This window comes from Palaemon carinicauda, chromosome 1 (genome assembly GCF_036898095.1).
Source record: "Palaemon carinicauda isolate YSFRI2023 chromosome 1, ASM3689809v2, whole genome shotgun sequence".
NCBI lineage: Eukaryota > Metazoa > Arthropoda > Malacostraca > Decapoda > Palaemonidae > Palaemon > Palaemon carinicauda.
Genome location: NC_090725.1, coordinates 104,576,568 through 104,592,004, shown reverse-complemented (window position 1 = coordinate 104,592,004; position 15,437 = coordinate 104,576,568). Strand labels below are relative to the sequence as shown.

Below are 15,437 nucleotides of genomic sequence, written 5' to 3'. Positions count from 1 at the left end.
TTTAAATCAGAGTTTATAACCTTAAATAAGACCTTTTAAACCTTGAACAAGAACTTTTAAACATAAATAAATTTTTAAACCTTAAATCAGACTTTTCAAACCCTAAATCATACCTTTTAAACTTAAATTAAACCTTTTGAACTTTAAATCAGACATTCTAAACCCTAAATTAGACTTTTCAAACATCAAATCGGACCTTTTACACCTTGAATCAATTTTTAAACCTTAAATCAGAATTTTCAAACCTTAAATCAGACCTTTTGAACTTAAATCAAACCTTTTAAACGTTAAACCAGACCATTTAATCTTGAATCAGACTTTTCAAACCTTAAATCAGACCTTTTAAACCTTTAATCAGAATGTTCAAACCTTAAATAAGACCTTTCAAACCTTAAATGAATTCTTAAACCTTAAATAAGACTTTTCAAACCTTAAATCAAACATTTTAAACTTAAATCAGACATTTTAAACTCGAATCAGACATTGTAAACATTAAATCAGACATTTTAAAACTAAAAACAGACTTTTCAAACATTAAATCAGACCTTTTAAATTTTACATCAGACATTTTAAACAATAAATCAGACTCTTTAAGCTTTAGATCAGACCTTTTAGACTTAAATCAGACTTTTCAAAATTAAAATCACCTTTTCAAACCTTATATCAGACTTATCAACCTTAAATCAGACCTTTTAAACCTTAAATCATACCTTATAAACTTGAATCAGATTTTTCAAACCTTAACCCAGATCTTTTAAATCTTAAATAAGACGTTTCAAACTTTAAATCAGACCTTTTAAACCTTGTATCAAATTTTTAAACCTCAAATCAGACTTTTCAAACCTTAAATCAGACCTTTTAAACTTGAATCAGACTTTTCAAACCTTAAATAAGACCGTTTAAACCTTAAAACACTCTTCAAATATATTAAATCAGACCTTTAATAACTTAAATCAGACCTTTTAAACTTAAATCAGACCTTTTAAACCTTAAATCAGGCACTTTAAATCTTAAATAAGACTTTTCAAACATTAAATCAGACCTTTTACACCTTGAATCAAATTTTTTAAACCTTAAATCCGATCTACACTAATGAGGTTGTGCAGTGCACCCAAAATAATGATAAAGAATTAATAGCAGCGTGGTGACTTGCAAGAGCTTATTAAAAACCCATTGGAAGATCAAGACGTCTTAGCTGTTTAACACTAACTTTCACTTGGGATCTGATATTTGCTGACTCATGGTTAACTACGTCAGGGCCTAGAGGGAAACTAAATGAAAATGGAATAAGGAAAAAGAGAAAATTAAGTGAAAACGTGAAGATATGGGAAAGCAAAATTAAACATATTATTTCATTCTAAATGTGATCAAAAGAAAAGAATTTTACTGAAGAAGTTTAGCAAAATTAAATAATTTTATGAATATCTTAAATTGGGTCTGTGACCTAACTACACACACACACACACGTACACGCACACACATACATATTTGTATAATATATATATATATATATATATATATATATATATATACATATATATATATATATATATATATATATATATATATATATATATATAATAACAACAAATGCAGCCGTTCCCAGTCCACTGCAGGACAAAGGCCCCAGACATGTCCTTATTGATGTCTGGGGTTTGGCCAGTTTTCATCACCACGATGGCCAGTGCAGATTGGTGATGGTGGAAGATTTTCGTCTAATCGGCCACCGTAAACAAACCTAGTATGGGTGGCCCTGACTAGTACAACTTTACTGATCACTGTGATACACAAACCCTTTCACCACGATAAGGTATCCCCATTCAATATATATATATATATATATATATATATATATATATATATATATATATATATACATATATATATGTATAAATATATATATATATATATATATACATATATATATATATTTATTTATACATATAATATATATATATATATATATAAATATTTATACATACATATATATATATATATATATATATATATTTATACATATATATATATATAATATATATATATATATATATATATATATATATATATATATATATATATATATATCCATTCAAGCAGGCAAATAAGTGTGTACTGTATATCTACACTCTACAAAGAGAAAAAAAATCTTTTCTTCTTTTCTCTGTGGTGGTAGTTGAATCGGTAGAACTTCAAAATTTCAAACTTGCAGCAAATCTTTCATGTTGAACAGGCTGACATGAGTCTTTTTATAGTTTATATATGAAATATCTGTTTTGATGTTACTGTTTTTAAATTATTCTATTGATTGTTAACTATTTCTCATATCGCTTATTTATTTCCTTATTTCCTTTCCTCACTGGGCTATTTTTCCCTGCTGGAGCCCTTGAGCTTATAGCATCTTGCTCTTCCAACTAAGGTTGTAGCTTAGCTGCTAATAATAATAATAATAATAATAATAATAATAATTACGAAGCCCAAATCCAAACCATATTACAAGATCGCCTAAGGTCTCGCCAACTTTCATGGATTCCAGCACAGGCAGGGTTCCTGGAATTTTCGCTGGAGTCTAGCCGAAAAGGAGAAAGGCTTCTTTTACCGCAACTGTTATGGAAGCGACGTAAATATGAAGGATTGACGGAATTTAAAAGATCCTAGGGCAAGAGATTTCCTAAGAGCCAACTTCTAGTGCTACTCCTGATTCAATTTATTCTTTTCTATTTCCTTTTCATTTGTTGGATAAAAACTAGCGGTTTATCAATTTTCTTTATACCTTAAATGATTCAATTTATTCTTTTCTACTTCCTTTCAATTTGTTGGATAAAAACTAGCGGTTTATCAATTTTCTTTATTCCTTAAGTGATTCAACTTATTTTTTTTATTTCCTTTCAATTTGTTGGATAAAAACTAGCGGTTTATCAATTTTCTTTATCCCTTAAATGATTCAACTTATTCTTCATTATTTCCTTTTAATCTGTTGGATTAAAACTAGCGGTTTATCAAATCTCTTTATCCCTTAAATGATTGAACTTATTCTTTTTTATTTCCTTTCAATCTGTTGGATAAAAACTAGCGGTTTATCAATTTTCTTTATCCCTTAAATGATTCAACTTATTCTTTATTATTTCCTTTTAATCTGTTGGATTAAAACTAGCGGTTTATCAATTTTCTTTATCCCTCAAATGATTCAACTTATTCTTTTTTATTTCCTTTCAATCTGTTGGATTAAAACTAGCGGTTTATCAATTTTCTTTATCCCTTAAATGATTGAACTTATTCCTTATTATTTCCTTTTAATCTGTTGGATTAAAACTAGCGGTTTATCAATTTTCTTTATCCCTCAAATGATTCAACTTATTCTCTTTTATTTCCTTTCAATCTGTTGGATTAAAACTAGCGGTTTATCAATTTTCTTTATCCCTCAAATGATTGAACTTATTCTTTATTATTTCCTTTTAATCTGTTGGATTAAAACTAGCGGTTTATCAATTTTCTTTATCCCTTAAATGATTGAACTTATTCTTTATTATTTCCTTTTAATCTGTTGGATTAAAACTAGCGGTTTATTAATTTTCTTTATCCCTCAAATGATTCAACTTATTCTTTTTTATTTCCTTTCAATCTGTTGGATAAAATCTAGTGGTTTATCAATTTTCTTTATCCCTTAAATGATTGAACTTATTCTTTTTTATTTCCTTTCAATCTGTTGGATTAAAACTAGCGGTTTATCAATTTTCTTTATCCCTTAAACGATTGAACTTATTCTTTTTTATTTCCTTTCAATCTGTTGGATAAAAACTAGCGGTTTATCAATTTTCTTTATCCCTTAAACGATTCAACTTATTCTTTTTTATTTTCTTTCAATCTGTTGGATAAAAACTAGCGGTTTATCAATTTTCTTTATCCCTCAAATGATTCAACTTATTCTCTTTTATTTCCTTTCAATCTGTTGGATTAAAATTAGCGGTTTATCAATTTTCTTTATCCCTTAAATGATTCAACTCATTCTTTTTTATTTCCTTTCAATCTGTTGGATAAAAATTAGCGGTTTATCAATTTTCTTTATCCCTTAAATGATTCAACTTATTCTCTTTTATTTCCTTTCAATCTGTTGGATAAAAACTAGCGGTTTATCAATTTTCTTTATCCCTCAAATGATTCAACTCATTCTTTTTTATTTCCTTTCAATCTGTTGGATAAAAACTAGCGGTTTATCAATTTTCTTTATCCCTTAAACGATTGAACTCATTCTTTTTTATTTCCTTTCAATCTGTTGGATAAAAACTAGCGGTTTATCAATTTTCTTTATCCCTTAAACGATTGAACTCATTCTTTTTTATTTTCTTTCAATCTGTTGGATAAAAACTAGCGGTTTATCAATTTTCTTTATCCCTTAAACGATTGAACTTATTCTTTTTTATTTTCTTTCAATCTGTTGGATAAAAACTAGCGGTTTATCAATTTTCTTTATCCCTTAAACGATTGAACTTATTCTTTTTTATTTTCTTTCAATCTGTTGGATAAAAACTAGCGGTTTATCAATTTTCTTTATCCCTCAAATGATTCAACTTATTCTCTTTTATTTCCTTTCAATCTGTTGGATTAAAACTAGCGGTTTATCAATTTTCTTTATCCCTTAAATGATTCAACTCATTCTTTTTTATTTCCTTTCAATCTGTTGGATAAAAACTAGCGGTTTATCAATTTTCTTTATCCCTTAAACGATTGAACTTATTCTTTTTTATTTTCTTTCAATCTGTTGGATTAAAACTAGCGGTTTATCAATTTTCTTTATCCCTTAAACGATTGAACTTATTCTTTTTTATTTCCTTTCAATCTGTTGGATTAAAACTAGCGGTTTATCAATTTTCTTTATCCCTCAAATGATTCAACTTATTCTTTTTTATTTCCTTTCAATCTGTTGGATAAAAACTAGCGGTTTATCAATTTTCTTTATCCCTCAAATGATTCAACTTATTCTCTTTTATTTCCTTTCAATCTGTTGGATTAAAACTAGAGGTTTATCAATTTTCTTTATCCCTTAAATGATTCAACTCATTCTTTTTTATTTCCTTTCAATCTGTTGGATAAAAACTAGCGGTTTATCAATTTTCTTTATCCCTCAAATGATTCAACTCATTCTTTTTTATTTCCTTTCAATCTGTTGGATTAAAACTAGCGGTTTATCAATTTTCTTTATCCCTTAAATGATTCAACTCATTCTTTTTTATTTCCTTTCAATCTGTTGGATAAAAACTAGCGGTTTATCAATTTTCTTTATCCCTTAAATGATTCAACTTATTCTTTTTTATTTCCTTTCAATCTGTTGGATTAAAACTAGCGGTTTATCAATTTTCTTTATCCCTCAAATGATTCAACTCATTCTTTTTTATTTCCTTTCAATCTGTTGGATTAAAACTAGCGGTTTATCAATTTTCTTTATCCCTCAAATGATTCAACTCATTCTTTTTTATTTCCTTTCAATCTGTTGGATTAAAACTAGCGGTTTATCAATTTTCTTTATCCCTTAAATGATTCAACTCATTCTTTTTTATTTCCTTTCAATCTGTTGGATAAAAACTAGCGGTTTATCAATTTTCTTTATCCCTTAAATGATTCAACTTATTCTTTTTTATTTCCTTTCAATCTGTTGGATAAAAACTAGCGGTTTATCAATTTTCTTTATCCCTTAAATGATTGAACTTATTATTTTTTATATCCTTTCAATCTGTTGGATTAAAACTAGCGGTTTATTAATTTTCCTTATTCCTGATCTGGATATTAATCTCTGGCACCTAACTAAACTACTTAGCTAGTTAGTTCTTAGTGCATGTTGCATAATATTTTTCATATTTCTGACCATCCCAGAGGCACTAATACGTACTACAGAGTACTCTAGAAGTTTTAATCCAGCTGTGACCAAGCTGTGAAATGATCTTCCTAATCGGGTAGTTGAATCAATAGAATTTAAAAAGTTCAAACTTGCAGCAAATGTTTTCCTGTTGAACAGGTTGACATGAGTCTTTTTATAGTTCATATATGAAATATCTGTATTAATGTTGTTAAAATTTTTAGAATATCTTATTCTAATTGTTCATCATTTATTATATCGTTTATTTATTTCTATATTTCCTTTCCTCACTGGGCCATTTTTCCCTGTTGGAGCCCTTGGTCTTATAGCATCTTTCATTTCCAACTAGGGTTGTAGCTTGGCTAGCAATAATAATAATAATAATAATAATAATTTAATAATAATAATAAAAAAAACAGTTAATGATAACACTCGTGCCTTCTACATCATACGACTCAATACTACACAGTATTCTACAAGTTTTATTCCAGTTGTGACCAGATTGTGGAATGATCTTTCTACTCTAACGGTGAGGCACCATTCTATTGAACTTCAAAGTTCAAATTTGCTGCAAAATCCTTTATACTGAACCGTAGATACAAGTTTCTTTTTGTAGTTTACATGTGATAAATACATTTTAACGGTGTTAGTGATATTATCTTATTTCCTTTCCCCCCTGGGATACTTTCTCTCTTAGAGCCCTTGGGCTTGTAGCATTATACTGTACTATCCAAAACTAGGGTTGTTTATAGCATAGATTTGAGGCTTAAAGGCCGCTCATGAATGGCAGAGGCAAGGGACAGCGACAATTCCCCCAGCTAGTTGGATAATGCTCTAAAGACTGACCATATTTACATATGATCAGCATCCAAGTTCCATCTCCACCCAAGCTGGGATCAGGGAGGGCCAGGCAATAATTGAGGCTCCATCAACATACAAAGTAGAACCAGTTAGGGCCACACAATGGCTGCTGATGACTCAGCACGTAGACTATAGGCTCCTCCCAAACTCCACATTTATAGCTCACAAAGATGACGAGGTTGCAACGACCAAAGGAACAAACGAGTTTGCGCTGGGCTCGAACCCCAGTCAGGTACGGACGTTTCTAATATGCCACCACAACCCTACCATAGATAATAATAATAATAATAATAATAATAATAATAATGTCATAGCTTCTGTACCATGGTATTCCACTGTCTTGGGTTGGAGTTCTCTTGCTTGACGGTACACTCGGGACCACTATTTCATCTAATTTCTCTTCCTTTTCTTTTGTTAAGTTTTTATAGTATATATGAAATATTTATTTTAATTTTATTGTTCATAAAATATTTGATATTTTCTTATTTCCTCTCCTCACTGGGCTATTTTTCTCTGTTGGGGCCCTTGGGCTTATAGCATCCTGCATCTCGAACAAGGGTTGCTGCTTAGCAAATAATAATAATAATACTAATAATAATAATAAAAATAATAATAATAGTAATAATAATAATAAAAATAATATTAATAATAATAATAATAAAAATAATAATAATAATAATAATAATAATAACAACAACACTGCCTACAACGAGAAAGCAGAACAAACTCTATCCAAGCAAATAACTTCAAATCAAACAAGACTCAATATCTCCTCTCGATGTTTTTCAGCTCTCAGCCCCTCCCCCAGCGCTCTTCTTCTTCCTCGCTCCTCCGGACGAGTCCTTTGACACGATGACTCGCACCTCGGGCGCGAATAAACATCTTCTAAAGGGAAAACGAGATAATATCATAGCCATGAGCCTAAAAGACCTGCTAGTGACAGAAGGCAGGAGAAAGTTCATATATTTTCCAAAGTTATCCAGAACACGTTTAACGTCTTTGAGCAGTCTAAGACTTAAAGATTTTTTCACTGTCAAATAACTTTTCTCTTGCTGTCAAAGCAAGAGCCCGTGTTTTACGTAAGGTAGAGCAATCTAGAACATTCCAAAAATAACGAACGATCAAATGTATTATATCTGTATCCCCCCTTTTTATGTAGTGTACGCGACCCGTCAAAATGACTGTTAAATAGTTAGATAGAGATGCATACATACGTACACACCCCTCTCACCAGGGTATGCCTACTCCCTCTCTCCTCTCTGAGGGAAGGGGGAGCTGGCGAGACTGGATACACACACACACACACACACACACACATATATATATATATATATATACATATAGGCCTATATGTATATCTATATATAGGCCTATACCTATCTATCTATCTATCTATCTATCTATATATATATATATATATATATATATATACATATATATATATATATATATATATATATATATATATATATATAACCAGACCCTCGCTCTTTGTTATATAGGGGATATTGCACATATATTTCACTATATCTACAAATCCTGATAGAAATAAAAAAAAATATCGCGATGTAGAAAAAAATTACCTACTTTCCAATTTTTTTTTATTATGGTATTTATTACATTTTATCTTTAATTAACTGAGATATATCACATCTCATCTTTCTTCATTTTCAGGCCTTTGCAGTGCAGTGAATACAAGAATAAGGAAACGGCATGTATACTACAATAACAACAACAACAATAACAACAAATGCAACCACTTCTAGCCCACAGTAGGACAAAGGCCTCAGGCATGTCATTATTCATGTCTGGGGTTGGGCTAGTTTTCATCACCACGCTGGCCAGTGCGCATTGGTGATGGTGGGATACTTTAACTAATCGCTCACAGGAAACCAACCTAGTATGGGTATCCCTGACTAGTACAGCTTTGCTGATCGAGGCGATACACAAACCCTTTTAAAGGTTTAAAAGCCGCTTATAAATGGCAGAGGCAAGGGACAGTGACACTGCCCTAGCAAGCAGAACAATACCCTAGAGACTGACCATATATACACATGATCAGCGTCCAAGCTCCAACTCCACCCAAGCTAAGATCAGGGAGGGCCAGGCAATGACTGCTGATGACTCAGTACGTAGACCTATAGGCTTCCTCAAAGTCCCCCATCCTTTGCTCAAAAGGATGGTGAGGTTACAGACACTACTAAAAACTAACAAGTATGAGCTGGACTCGAACCCTAGTCCGGTGATCGCCAAGTAGGGACGTTTCCAATGGGCTTTCGCTATAAGGTATTCCCACTCAGAATGGGATATATATATATATATATATATATATATATATATATGTATACAGTATACATATTACACAATATATATATATATATATATATATATATATATATATATTGTGTAATATGTATACTGTATACATATATATATATATATATATATATATATATATATAAATATATATTTATATACATATATATACAGTTTATATATATATATATATATATATATATATATATATATATATAAAATTTATATATATATATATATATATATATATATAGAGAGAGAGAAAGAGAGAGAGAGAGAGAGAGAGAGAGAGAGAGAGAGAGAGAGAGAGAGAGAGAGAGAGAGAGAGAGAGAGAGAGAGAGAGAGAGATTAACGTTGTGGTAATTATAGTAATAGTGGGAGAAACAGCAGGCAATAAATATACCTGGAAAACGTAATAAAGCATATAACTGGCGAAGAGGTGAAAGCTCTCACTGAGTTTTCCCACTCCAGGAAATAAACACTAAAACATTAGAAGCAACATCAAAACATTCTTTTCTACCGTGCAGAAAACGACACAGCACTGATGAGCTTAAACCACTTTTAAATGTAATGAGCTTCCTCTTTGGTTGGCCTGCGGGAAATAGAGAGAGAGAGAGAGAGAGAGAGAGAGAGAGAGAGAGAGAGAGAGAGAGAGAGAGAGAGAGAGAGAGAGAGAGAGAGAGAGAGAGAGAGAGAATTTTCTCTGGTCAGCCGAAGACGTTTCGTTAGTCTTAAGCCAACGCTCGTCCGCGCATGTGCAGTAGTATTGTCTTTCTCTTTACGGTATACATATTCTGTGGTGTAGATATATTTATTGAAATTCGTGATTTACAGTTTTTGTGTTTGCAAACTAGTAATGAATATTATTTGAACTATGGGCTCTTGTATCTGATTTACTAGTGAAAACTAAGTGTTTCTTCGTACAGAAAATTAGGTTTGCAAATATTTTTGTCTAAGTGCCTAAGAATCTTCAATTTAGAAATTTTAGAAAGAATGCAGTCCAAAATTATTGACTTATCTTAGGAGTTACGAACTGCTTATAAGATAAACTTAAAACTCGTATTGACAAGAAAAAAATAACAATTGTGAAATTTTTAATTATTTTGTGATTTACAATAACCTTTTTCTATATACTTAATATCAAACCTTTTCTGAGTGACAATACCTTAACGTGGTGAAAGGGTTTGCGTATCGCCGTGATCAGCAAAGCTGTACTAGTCAGGGACACCCGTACTAGGTTGGTTTGCTGTGAGCGATCAGAGTAAAATCTCCCACCATCACCATTCCGCACTGGCCAACGTGGTGATGAAAACGGCCGAACCCCAAACGTGACCAAGACATGTCTGAGGCCTTTGTTTTGCAGTGAACTAGAAACGCCTGCATTTGTTGTTGTTGTTGTTGTTGTTGTTGTTGTTGTTGTTATATCATGAGTTTGATTCACAATACCGTAGAAGTAATAGAGAAAAAAATTATCTTATATAAATATGGGAGGATTGGCAGAAAAAAAACCACCTACATATTCATTCTTTCTCTTTCTTTCCAAAGGCTGAGAGAGAGAGAGAGAGAGAGAGAGAGAGAGAGAGAGAGAGAGAGAGAGAGAGAGATTTTATTTTTTAACTTCGATGTGTATTCTTAAGGAAAAAAATATTTATATTTTAACTTCGATGTGTATTCTTAAGCAGGAAAAAATATTTAGTGATGTATTATTATCATTATTATTACTAGCCAAGCTACAACCCTAGTTGGAAAAGCAAGACGCTATAAGCCCAAGGGCTCCAACAGGGAAAAATAGCCCAGTGAGGAAAGGAAATAAGGAAATAAATAAATGAGAGAAAATCAACAATAAATCATTCCACAAACAGTAACAACGTCAAAACAGATATGTCATATATAAACTATAAAAAGACATAAAAGAGAGAGAGAGAGAGAGAGAGAGAGAGAGAGAGAGAGAGAGAGAGAGAGAGAGAGAGTCTCAGCAATTATGAAGAACCAGACGGATCGCCATAGGACCACAAACTAATGTAAACAAAGTATCAACAAATTTGAGAACTTACGTCAAACATATTATACACTGATTGATCTACATTCTTTGAAAAAAAAAATATGCAAATCTCTTAGTCAAACAAGTAAAATTCTTTGACAAAGATCTTGAAGTATAGAAGGAAAAATATTCTTTAATAATTACGTAATTGTTTAAAAGCAAAATCCTCTATTTAGGTAATAAGGTCAGTGTTATACATAACGCTGTTTGGGTGTAGCGGATGACGTATGTCCACAGTAACTATAAAAATCTACACCTTTAAGATAAGTCTAAATTAAGTAAACCTTCTATTATATATATATATATATATATATATATATATATATATATATATATATATATATATATATATATATATATATATATATATATATATATATAGGAAACCTACAGTAAGATTACGGTCATGAAATTATTTATATCACTAGTGTACGCGACCCGTCAAAATGAAGGTTAAATATTTAGATAGATATGCAAACACACGCACCCCATTTTCACCAGGGTATGGCTACTCCACTACCTGAGGGACGGGGAGAGCTGAGCGTGACATTAAAAATAATACATATATATATATATATATATATATATATATATATATATATATATATATGTAGAGAGAGAGAGAGAGAGAGAGAGAGAGAGAGAGAGAGAGAGAGCGCCTGGTGAGATGGGGTACCCCAAGAGGTACACTCAAAAACCACAACTGCCATGTTGTAGTTAGGAAAGGAGGAAGGGGTTGGGAAGGCTTGAATCTGTGTGTATGTGTGTGCATATCTATCTAAATAATTTGCCGTCATCTTTGACGGGTCGCGTATACTAGCAAGGGAATAAATATTAACGCAAATAATCGTATGCGTCATATGTGAATGATTAATCATTAAAAACTCGAAATATAAATTCGTATTTACCCAATGATTGCAAAGAACGAGCCAAAGTGTTTGCGAAGAGAAAGCGCTGTAACCTTGAAGTGTTTTGAAGCGAGAATACCTACATAAGTAACCTTTTGCTCATTATTATTTTCAATCATTTATTTATTCTTCGTTATTTTTTTTTTTTTTGGTGTGTGTGTGTGTGTGTGTGACGCTAATGTCAATATTTATCAAGGTGAAACTCTAGAGTTGAAAAAATTTCACTACTTGTTCATAATAAATTAAAAAAAATATGTACAATTGGATACAGGAGTTCCTGGTTGTAGTGGCCTATTGAAAACGTCCCTGCCTGTCGATCTGCCAGACTGGGGTTCGAGTCACGCTTATGCGGGATAAGTTTCTTGTAGTGTCTGCAACCTCATCATCCCCGTGAGCTAAGGATTGGTGGTTTCGGAGAGTTTAAAGTCTACCTGCTGAGTCATCAGCAGCCATTGCCTGACCACCCCAGGTCCTAGCTTGGGCGTTGATCATATGTATATATGGTCAATTTCTAGGGCATTGTCCTGCTAGAACATTGTCACTGTCCCTTGCTTCTGCCATTCAGGAGCGATGTTTAAACTTTTAAACACCTTACTCCGAAAAAGTACACCCTGGCCCACCCTTACTTAGCAGTGAGTCACCAAAAAGTGTAGGGAGAGCTAGCAGAGGTGGTGAGCTGGGCTTAACACAGGAACTTGCAGCGCAGTAAGGGCGTGGCTCGGTGTAATTCCTCAGAGCAAGGTGTACCAAGAATTCTTGTGTCCAGCTGTACTTCTATCATATTATTTTTTAAGAGATGGTCAAATCGACTGTTAAGAATAATAGGATAATGTGAAAGGGTTATTTAACTTTCTACATTAGATTGAATTGATAGTAAACTTAGAATCCTTAAAACAAATGAAATATAATTTAATAGATATAAAGAAAATATTAAAAATACCGTTTTAGATAGTTCAGAGAGAGAGAGAGAGAGAGAGAGAGAGAGAGAGAGAGAGAGAGAGAGAGAGAGAGAGAGAGATGTTTGTGACTTAGTTAAAGTTTTACCAGATAAATTTGACCTTTTTAAATAATAATAATAATAATAATAATAATAACGAAACTATTAAACCACACGCATTCGAATTAGGAGTCGAACTAAGAAAAAAAAATCAAACTATAGCAATCAAGAGACTTTTATTTGACCGAACTGTTACCAATTTATACGTCGAAGCAATATCTACAAAGAGGCCAAACTAATTTCCGGTCAAAACCAACAAGAGAATAGACCCACTGGATTATTATTTAAAAAATCTATTAAGTATATATGAATTTACTTACCGGACAATTAATCTTGATATTAATCTACATAGGCTTAAAAGAATTACAGTATTTCTTAGTGTTAGTGAAGATTTACCATTCGGATTGGTATCAATCTTCAAGTGCAGGAGGATTAGGCTGTGTCGTCAATGTTCTTATTTGGTCATTTACTCCTGTAGGAGGAAAGGGAAGGGGTGGAGAAGGTTATGAGGAAGGGGGTAGGGAAAGAGGAAGGGGAGAGGATGGGAAAGGGGAAGAGGAAGGGAGTGAAAGAGGATGAAGATGGGAAAGAAGAAGACGAAGGGAAAGGGGAAAGGGATAGAGGATGGGAGTGGAAGAGGAAAGGAAAGAGAAAGGGGAGGTAAAGAGGAAAAGGAGGGGAAGAAGAAGGGAAAGGGGAAAGAGGAAGAGGAAGGGAAAGGGGAGGGGGAAAGAGGAAGAGGAAGGGAAAGGGGAGGGGGAAAGAGGAAGAGGAAGGGAAAGGGGAGGGGGAAAGAGGAAGAGGAAGGGAAAGGGGAGGGGGAAAGAGGAAGAGGAAGGGAAAGGGGAGGGGGAAAGAGGAAGAGGAAGGGAAAGGGGAGAGGGAAAGAGGAAAAGGAAGGGGAGGAAGAGAAAGGGAAAGAGAAAGGGAAAGGGGAAAGGGAAAGAGGATGGGAGTGGAAGAGGAAGGGAAAGAGGAAGAGAAAGATAAAGAGAAGAGGAAGGGAAAGAGGAAGGGAGTGAGAGAGGAAGGGGCAAGACGAGGGGTATATGGAAGGGAAAGATGAAGAGAAGGAAGAGGAAGGGAAAGAGGAAGGGAGTGAAAGAGGATGAGGGTGGGGAAGAGGAAGGGGAAGAGGAAAGAGAAAAGGGAGTGAAAGAGGAAGAGGAAGGCAAAGGGAAAGAGGAAGGTAGTGAAAGAGGAAGGAGAGGAGGATGGGAAAGAGGAAGAGGAAGGGAAAGAGGAAAAGGAGGGGAAGAGGAAGGGAGGAGCATGGGAAAGAGGAAGAGGATGGGGAAGAGGAAAGGGGTGAAAGAGGATGGGGAAGAGGAAAGGGGTGAAAGAGGAAGTGAAAGAGGAACGAGGAAGGGAAAGGGGAACAGAAGGAGGAAGAGGAAGAGGAAGGCAAAGGGAAAGAGGAAGGTAGTGAAAGAGGAAGGGGAGGAGGATGGGAAAGAGGAAGAGGAACAGAAAGAGGAAAAGGAGGGGAAGAGGAAGGGGAGAGGATGGGAAAGAGGAAGAGCATGGGGAAGAGGAAAGGGGTGAAAGAGGAAGTGAAAGAGGAACGAGGAAGGGAAAGGGGAACAGAAGGAGGAAGAGGAAGAGGAAGGCAAAGGGAAAGAGGAAGGTAGTGAAAGAGGAAGGGGAGGAGGATGGGAAAGAGGAAGAGGAACAGAAAGAGGAAAAGGAGGGGAAGAGGAAGGGGAGAGGATGGGAAAGAGGAAGAGCATGGGGAAGAGGAAAGGGGTGAAAGAGGAAGTGAAAGAGGAACGAGGAAGGGAAAGGGGAACAGAAGGAGGAAGAGGAAGAGGAAGGCAAAGGGAAAGAGGAAGGTAGTGAAAGAGGAAGGGGAGGAGGATGGGAAAGAGGAAGAGGAACAGAAAGAGGAAAAGGAGGGGAAGAGGAAGGGGAGAGGATGGGAAAGAGGAAGAGCATGGGGAAGAGGAAAGGGGTGAAAGAGGAAGTGAAAGAGGAACGAGGAAGGGAAAGGGGAACAGAAGGAGGAAGAGGAAGAGGAAGGCAAAGGGAAAGAGGAAGGTAGTGAAAGAGGAAGGGGAGGAGGATGGGAAAGAGGAAGAGGAACAGAAAGAGGAAAAGGAGGGGAAGAGGAAGGGGAGAGGATGGGAAAGAGGAAGAGCATGGGGAAGAGGAAAGGGGTGAAAGAGGAAGTGAAAGAGGAACGAGGAAGGGAAAGGGGAACAGAAGGAAGAAGAGGAAGGGAAAGAGAAATTGAAAGGGGAAAGGGAAAGAGGAAGAGGAAAGGGGTGAAAGAGGAAGGGGAAGAGGAACGAGGAAGGGAAAGAAAAAGGGGAAAGGGAAAGAGGAAGAAAAAGGTAAAGAGACAGAGGAAAGAGGAAGAGAAAGGGGAACAGAGAGAGAGGAAGGGGAAGAGGAAAGGAAAGAGAAAGGGGAAGGGGAGAGGGGAAGGGGAAAGAGGAAGGAGAAGAGAAAGAGGAAGAGAAAAA

At 34.3% G+C, this 15,437-nt stretch overlaps 1 protein-coding gene across 1 annotated transcript; it reads left to right on the top strand.

Moving 5' to 3' along the window:
* The first annotated feature begins 13,477 nt into the window (after window positions 1-13,477).
* LOC137652432 (octapeptide-repeat protein T2-like) lies at window positions 13,478-14,517 on the top strand. The gene is made up of 2 exons (XM_068385856.1): window positions 13,478-13,632; window positions 14,046-14,517. The coding sequence occupies exons 1-2, from the start codon at window positions 13,478-13,480 to the stop codon at window positions 14,515-14,517; spliced, it is 627 nt and encodes a 208-aa protein (XP_068241957.1).
* Window positions 14,518-15,437: the final 920 nt, after the last annotated feature.

Bases quoted from the DNA above. Each gene is read 5' to 3' on its own strand.
- LOC137652432 (XM_068385856.1), top strand. From the start codon at position 13,478: ATGAGGAAGGGGGTAGGGAAAGAGGAAGGGGAGAGGATGGGAAAGGGG. The intron at 13,633-14,045 runs GTAAAGAGGAAA...GATGAAGAGAAG, and splicing joins AAAGGAAAGAGAAAGGGGAG to GAAGAGGAAGGGAAAGAGGA.